Source organism: Notechis scutatus, chromosome 6 (assembly GCF_049901735.1).
Source record: "Notechis scutatus isolate UNSWTSFEM ecotype Mainland chromosome 6, rNotScu1.2, whole genome shotgun sequence".
In the NCBI taxonomy this organism is placed as follows: Eukaryota; Metazoa; Chordata; class Lepidosauria; order Squamata; family Elapidae; genus Notechis; species Notechis scutatus.
Genome location: NC_142014.1, coordinates 73,935,301 through 73,943,245, shown reverse-complemented (window position 1 = coordinate 73,943,245; position 7,945 = coordinate 73,935,301). Strand labels below are relative to the sequence as shown.

General features: G+C 42.0%; 1 protein-coding gene across 1 annotated transcript in view; it reads right to left on the bottom strand.

Moving 5' to 3' along the window:
- Positions 1-4,367: 4,367 nt before the first annotated feature.
- Positions 4,368-7,945, bottom strand: part of LOC113419046 (sulfotransferase 1E1-like) — a 52,280-nt gene continuing 48,702 nt past the window's right edge. Inside the window, exons 6-7 of the mRNA XM_087969074.1 lie at positions 6,501-6,687; positions 4,368-5,159 (exon numbers count right to left, since the gene is read on the bottom strand). Of these exons, the coding sequence (XP_087825200.1) occupies positions 5,041-5,159; positions 6,501-6,687 (306 nt within the window). The 3' untranslated portion in view covers positions 4,368-5,040. The remainder of the gene's footprint in view (positions 5,160-6,500; positions 6,688-7,945) is intronic.

The window sequence follows — 7,945 nt, the reverse complement described above, 5'->3', positions numbered from 1 at the left end:
GTCAGCTGTTCGGCTTCCTCCTTGGATTCAGACTCTGACAGGGGCATGACAGGATGTTTGAGATTACATTGGCACCGAAAAGTGAGTTATGACTGTTTTACAACCTTTGTAACATCCCCATGGTCCCACGTGATCAAAATCCAGACGCTTGGCCACTGACTCATATTTGTGATGGTTGCTGTGTCCCCCGGGGTCACATGATCCCCTTTTGTGACTTTCTGACAAACAAAATCAATGAGGAAGCCAGATTCACGTCACAACCATGTCTGCTGACATATCCACTGCAGCGATTCACTTAACAACTGTGGCAAGAAAGTTCGTAAAGTAGGACAAAGCTCACTTGACAAATGTCTCACTTAACAACATACATTTTGGGCTCAATTGTGGTTGTAAGTCGAGAGGAGTCCTCGTATTTGGCCCAGCGTGTTCTGCCAATCCGATCTGTTTGGTCTCATCAACTCAGAAAGTCTGGTTGGTTGGTTCAGTGACCACTTCGAGTGTGTTGTAAGAGCCAATTTATGACTTTGAAATAGACTTACAAGTTTCCTTAGGCCTGCGGTAGATGTTGTTTTTCTGGCCCAGAATTGAAAATCATGCCACAATGAAAGGAGAGGAGAGAAAATAACTGGGGGGGGGGGGAATAGAACCTAAACCTGAAATGTAGGGATAATTGGATGTGATTACAAGAAAGAAATTGAATACATAACAATACATACATTGACAGCAGCTAGAATAACATATACTCAAAACTGGAAATCAGAGAGTAGTCCCACAGATAATATGCTAATAAAAAAAAATGGATTGTGCAGAAATGAATAAACTTACAATGGAATTGCAGGAGAAGGAAGAAAAAGAATATACGGTCTGGGAGAAATGGTACGTTTGGTTAGATAACAGGAATAAAAGACAATGCAAAATGTAAATGTAATTGATGTATGTATATTTTCGTAGGTTTTCACGGGTACAGGTATGTAGGTCTAGGTGTGTTCAGGTCTTTTCCCATGTAAGATTAAGAGTATCTTGGCGACGTTTCGGCGAGGTCCCACTCACCATCCTCAGGCTGGTGCTGGGATGTGTTGCTTTGCCTTTTGTGTAGAATAATCCCATAGGTGCCCATCCATCTGTGTCTGAATAAGGGGGGGAAAAAAACCATAGGCCTGCCATTCCATTTGACTGCTAGATGGCGCTAAAAAGTAGCTTAAAGTTTTGTGAAGAAACGGAGCTGAGCCAGGTTTTGTGCAATTTTCATCATCTGCCCTTTAGCAGGACCAGGTCATTCTTGACTTTAGTTTATTTGCAAGAAAAAAAAAAGCGTCGTCTGAGATTGATCATGGAGTCCTAATGGACAATCACTTAAATATGAGCCAGCCGTGTGCTGCAGCTGCCCAAAAAGCCGACGTGAGTGGCCTTAACCGAGGGATAGAATTGAGATCATGTGAAATGTTAATACCATTTTAGAATCCCTGGGTAAGACCACGCTTGGAATATTGCATCCCGTTTTGGTCGTCATAATATTTAAAAAGTTGTTGAGGCTCTAAAAATTGTCCAGAGAAGAGCAATAAAATTGATTAGGAGCAGGGTTAGGATTCAAACATTTTAGCAACCCCAGCCCGTGGCTGCTGGGTGTGGCCATGGTGGATGCCAGTTCAGGACACCTCATTGAGCCGCCCGGTTCCGCTCAGCTGCCCAAAAGCCGCCTGGTGGCCTTATCCAGCGTAGAACTGAGCGCCGCGCAATTTAACACCATTTTAGAATCGCCCGGTACGCCACCTGGAGCCCGTTTTGGTCGTCAAATATTTAAAAGTTGTTGAGGCTTTCGTAGAAATGGTTTCCAGGAAGAGCAATAAAATTGATAGGAGCAGGGCAGGATTCAACCAGCAACCACGGTTCGGTAAGCCCGGTGGCTGGCTGGGTGTGGCCATGGTGGATGTGGACTAGTTGGCCTCCTGCATCATTGGGGGGTGGGGCATTTTCACCCTCCCCGGCTTCTGGAGGCTTTCCTTGAGCCTCCAGGAGGGCAAAAACGGCTTTTCCCCGGGCTCCGGAAGCCCCCCAGAGGCTGGAAACAAGCCCATTTCCAGACTTCCGGAAATTCCAGGAGGCCCATTTTTCACACACACCCCCTGGGCTCCATGCGCCCCCTGCACTTACCTGGGATCCAAAACAGGCTGCAAGGAGACTCCTGGGAGGGGTGGAGGGGGCCAACTGGTCCTCGGAACTACTGGTTCACCGAACCAGACATTAAATTAACCTCCGGTTCGTGCGAACCGGTCTGAACCAGCTGGTTAGGAGACTGGAGGCTAATATGAAGAATGGTTTCAGGAATGGGGCATGTCTAATTGAATGAAAAGAAGGAGTGGGGGGTGACTTGGTAGCAATGTTCCAATATCTAAGGGGCTGCCACAAAGAAGAGGGGTGTGTTTAACCTATTCTCCAAAGCAAAAGATGGAAACTAACCAAGGAGGGATCCAACTTAGAACTAAAGAGACATTTCCTGACAGTGAGAACTATCGGTCAGTGGAACGGCTTGTCTCCAGAAGTTACGGGTGCCCCAACACTGGAGATTTTAAAGAAGAGATTAGACAACCATTTGTCTGAATGATTGTAGTATCTCCTGTCTGAGTGAGAGTCTGGACTAGAAGACCTCCAAGCAGGGGTGGGATTCAAATTTTTTAACAACCGGTTCTGTGGGCTTGGCTTAGTTGGTGGGCGTGGCTTGGTGGTCATGTGACTGGCTGGGCGTGGCCAACTCAACATCACTCACATCGAGGCATGCATCTCCTCCCTTGGCCTCTTCGTGACTGTGGGGATGCTGCAACAGTCATAAGTGTGAAAAATGGTCATAAGTCACTTTTTTCAGTGCCATTGTAACTTTGAATGGTCACTGAACACAAGCAAAGTAGCAGCAAAGGAGGGGGGAAAAACTCCAGAGAAGTTCCTGAGACAGGAAGTCTAGTCCTGCCAAGAATGTAATAAGGTTTAACGGAGAGGCAGTTTCTGTAAGCAACACCAGAATGTTTCCTTCCTGCCTTCCTTACAGGATTAGGCCAGTAATTTCTTCTAACAGCCGGTTCTCTGAACTGCTTAGAATGTTAACAACCAGTTCTAGCGAATAGGTACGAACTGGTAGAATCCCACCCCTGCCTCCAAGGTCCCTTCCAACTCTTTATTCTGTTATTGATGGTTGGGTGTCTTATCTGTCCCTAAGAATAGAGCACCATCATTTCAGGGAGCTGTGTGAGGTGTGTCTTTTCCTTTGAATTAGCCCTGACCCGTCTAGTCCACCAGTCTGCTCTTCAGGGTGACCAACCAACAGCACAAGGAAGCCCCCTGGTTTCCCAACAGATGGCCTTCAGAGGCAGCCCCACTGCCATGAAGACCAAAAGTCCCATATCCCACAGCTTGGTCTCACTCTTTCTACAATCAGCCAATCACCTTATCTTATGGCACAAATCCAAAATTTGATTACGTGCCATGTTAAAAAGAAATCCCTTGGTCTGTTCTAATTCTTTCAAGATTCAATTTTATTTACCAAGAAGGAGATTGTGGAATGGAATGGAATAACAGAGTTGGCAGGGACTTTGGAGGTCTTCTAATCCAACCCCCTCCTTAGGCAAGATGCCCTATACCATTTCAGACAAAGCGTTGTCCAATCTCTTCATTAAAAACTCCCAGTGTTGGAGAACCAACAACTATTGGAGGCAAGTTGTTCCACTGATTAATTGCTCTGTCAGGAAATTTCTCCTTAGTTCTAAGTTGCTTCTCTCCTTGATTAGTTTCCATCCATTGCTTCTTGTCCTGCCTTCAGGTGCTTTGGAGAATAGCTTGACTCCCTCTTCTTGGTGGCATTGAATATTGAATCAAATTATCTTCAAAGGAGAATCTGAATCTCATATTAAACCCAGAGGTCGTCATGCAACACTACTATTAGGATCCCCACCTCAAAAAATGTTAACAATTACAACATGTTAAGAGAACTTAAAGCTCATATTAAAGCCAGAGGTTTACAATTAACAATTACAACACGTTGGCTTTGATTTGTGCTGTCAAATAGGCATACATTTTACTCATTGCAAGAATGACATTGATTTTGTGCACAATCGAACAAGTGAATTTTTCAGGGAACGACGATAAGAATTGTACAACAGTAGAAAATTGTACTTATAGTATTTACAGCTCTTGATCTTTAGAAAAAAAATTTAAGAGGTTGCTGGACAGCAGTCTCTTAAAGGTGACTCCAACCGTGGCAACTTTAAAATGGGTGGACTTCAACTCCCAGAATTCCTCAGCCACCAGATTGGCAGGGGAATTCTGGGAGTTGAAGTGCTCACGTTGTAAATTTGCTGAGGTTGGAAAATTCAATTTAATTGAATTTCCCGCACAGAGCAGAGAGTTGGACTAAAGATCCTTGCAGGTCCTTTCACTGTTCATTTATGTTCATTTATTCATTGTTCATTAAATAGTACACTTCTGATTCAATGAGCTACTTCTACAAATCTATAAATCTCTGGGAAAAGGAAGTGCACAAGGGGAGAACAAGTGTGTCTCTGTCACTGAACTTCCTCATCAGAAAAGCAAAACAAAAGTCTTGAATTTCCCTCACAGAGATTATCAACACCCCATCATCACAATGTTTTTGCCTGTTTCAGGCCTATAATGGTGGTTCCTTATGTACAATAGGAAGAACAGCACTGTCTACACATAACAGGGAAGGTGTCAAGAAGCTTGTGGGCTTACAGAGCCAAACTAAACCAACAGAAACAAGAAGGTAATGATCATTAAGGAGTCACAAGCAAAATACTTCAGTGAAAACTGAACCTGCGTATTCGTTAGGGTACACCGAATTGATTGTTATAAGAGATGGGATAGAAAACAGAAGTAAGGAGAACAGAATGGATCAGCTGCAATCCTCAAGAGCAGAATTTCTTCACAAATCCCTCATGTGTCTTCCTCATCTTTCTCTTTGGAAGAAAACGAGTCTATCCAATGTGAAAAATATTAGTCTTTTAAACATATTCCAATACAGGGTTTGTTTCCGGGTCAACATTCATAAACGAGATGTTTCGCCACTTCGCTGAATGTCATTTTCTTCTTAAATGTCTCTTCAAACAGCTGGTTCTGTTTTGGAGTGAAGTGATTCTTCCAGTCACCAACGGTACCTAGGAAATGATGAGACATGAGGAAGGATAGTTTTTCTCAAGTCGTTCCCATAAAAAGATCGCCATATGTGGAGGCATGAGGGGAAAAATTGGGAAGCATTTGGAAGCACAGAAAGAGGACAGGTTTGAATGTTTTGTAGGACAAAGAGGATTGTTTTACATATTTTCATAAATGTAAATGTTGGTCAAAGACTGTAATAAAGATATTTGATTTGGTTTGATTACATAAATGGAGAGTAACCATGTTCTCCTGATATTAACACAGAGAGAGATTAACATAGTTGGAAGGGACTTTATAGGTCATCTAGTCCAACTCTACACCCAAGCAGAAGACCCTACACCGTTTCTGACAAATGGAAGTCCAGTCTCTTCTTGAAAGAGATGACGCTCCCATACTTCTGAAAAACTTCTGTTCCATGGGTTGATCGTTCTCACTGTCAGAAAATTTCTCCTTATTTCCAGGTTGAATCTCTCCTTGTTCAGTTTCCATCCATTATTCCTTGTCTGGCCTTCAGGTGCTTTGGAAAACAGGTTGACCCCTTCCTCCTCTCTGTGGCAGCCCCTGAGATATTGCAACACTGCTAACCTGTCTCCCCTGGTCCTTCTCTTCACCAGACTACCCATGCCAAGTTCCTGCAGCCGTTTTTCATATGTTTTAGCCTCCAGTCCTCTAATCATCTTTGTTGCTTTTCTCTGCAATCTTTCTAGAGTCTCAACATCTTTTTTTATAGTGTGGTGACCAAAACTGGGTGCAGTATTCTAAGGGTGGTCTTACTAAGGCTTTATAGAGTGGTATTAGTACCTCACATGATCTTGATTTTGACTGATATTAAGGAATGGATTCAGAAAATCAATCTGGTATCTTTTTGAAAGTCTTTGTGTTCAAATAATGAGAAAGTACAGCAGCATCTCTCTGTAGAACAGAATAGAAAATAGAAGAGAATAGAATAGAATAGAATAGAAAATAGAAGAGAAGAAAATAGAATAGAAGAGAATAGGGAATAGAATAGAATAGAATAGAGTAATAGAATAGAATAGAATATAAAATAGAATAGAATATAAAATAGAATAGAATAGGAATAGAATATAAAATAGAATAGAATAGAGTAGAATAGAATAGAATAGGAATAGAAATAGAATAGTAGCAATAGAATAGAATAATAGAATATAATAGAATATAGAATAGAACATAAAATAGAATAGAATATAAAATAGAATAGAATATAGAATAGAACATAACAGAACAGAACAGAACAGAACAGAATAGAATAGAATAGAATAGAATAGAATAGAATAGAATAGAATAGAATAGAATAGAATAGAATTCTCTCTTCAAATTACCTTTTCGGAATATCAATTTCCGGTTGGAAGTGAGTACACAGACTGTGTGGTTTTGATCAGAATTTTCCTTTTCTGTATTGGTTTTCATCTCATTGAAGGAAGACTTTTTGCAGATTTCATACATCTGACTCTCAGTGGGGTTGAGCCCTAGGAAGGCACTTAATTTCTTCATCACCTTCGGGAGATCCTGAATGTGTAAATAACAGAGAAAAATGGTCTATGATTTTTGTGTTATGTGTTTATTCTCTCCCACAGAAATGGAAGGAGTAGAGTCCCTGCAGAGTTTATTCTGCTCATCTCCATTTCAAGGCCATTGAGCCAAAGCTGTCTGAAGACATTTCCCAGGTCATGTGGCCAGCATGACATCACAGAATGCTGTTACCTTCCCACCAAAGTGCTACCTATTTATCTACTTGCATATGCATCAGAGGTGGTTTCCAGCAGGTTCTGACCAGTTCTGGAGAACTGGTTGCGGAAATTTAAAGTAGTTTGGAGAATGGGCAAATCCCACCTCTGACTGACCCCATCTATTCTCTGCCTCCCAAGTCCTAGCTGATCGGCTGGGTCTTCTTTGGTTGCCCTGCACAGGAGAACGGAGCTGGAAAGCAGGTTAGTGGGGTGGGGAGGGAATGCGGATTTTACAGTATCCTTCCTCTGGAGTGGGTTGGGAATGGATATTTTATAGTATTCTTCACCTGCCATGCCAACCAAGCCACGCCCACCAAGTCACGCCCACAGAACCGCTAGTAAAAAAAAATTGAATCCCACCACTGGTCAAGGATCCCTCATTTCAACCCCAAGTACTAATATTCTCCTTTATTAGTGTGAGAAAAGGTAGAAAAAGGGGAAAAAAACACTCCTGAGAAACTGCAAGAGGGATTTTGATGTATTTACAAGGAGTCTGGAAAGATATTCTCACGCTGATTTCAGTCCTTTTCCATGCCTAAACAGAATGGTGTAATAGGACTTTTTCTCTAGAGGACACAATCTATTATCTTATCTTCTCCTCTAGGAACATGGAATGTAACTCACTTCACGGTGTTGTTCTCAGAATGAAACGGAGTAACCATATAGATTTCTGTTTTCTGGTAAGAAAAGATTTTATAAGTTTTAAAAAAAAACACCAGTTTGGCCTAGTGGTTAAGGCACCAGATTAGAACCCGGAAGACAGTAAGTTCTAGTCCTGTCTGAGGCATGAAAGCCTCTTGGAGACTTTGAGTTCTAATCCTGCCTTAGCCATGAAACTCGGCTAAGTGATTTTGGGGCCAGTCACTCTCTTTGAACCCAGCCGACCTCACAGGGTTGTTGTTGTGAGGAAAATCAGAGGAGGAAGGAGTATTAAGTATGTTCGCCACTCTGAATTACTTATAAGGCTGGGTAAAAATCTAATGAAATAAATAAACAAATAGATGATAGATAGAGTGATAGATAATGATAGATATAGA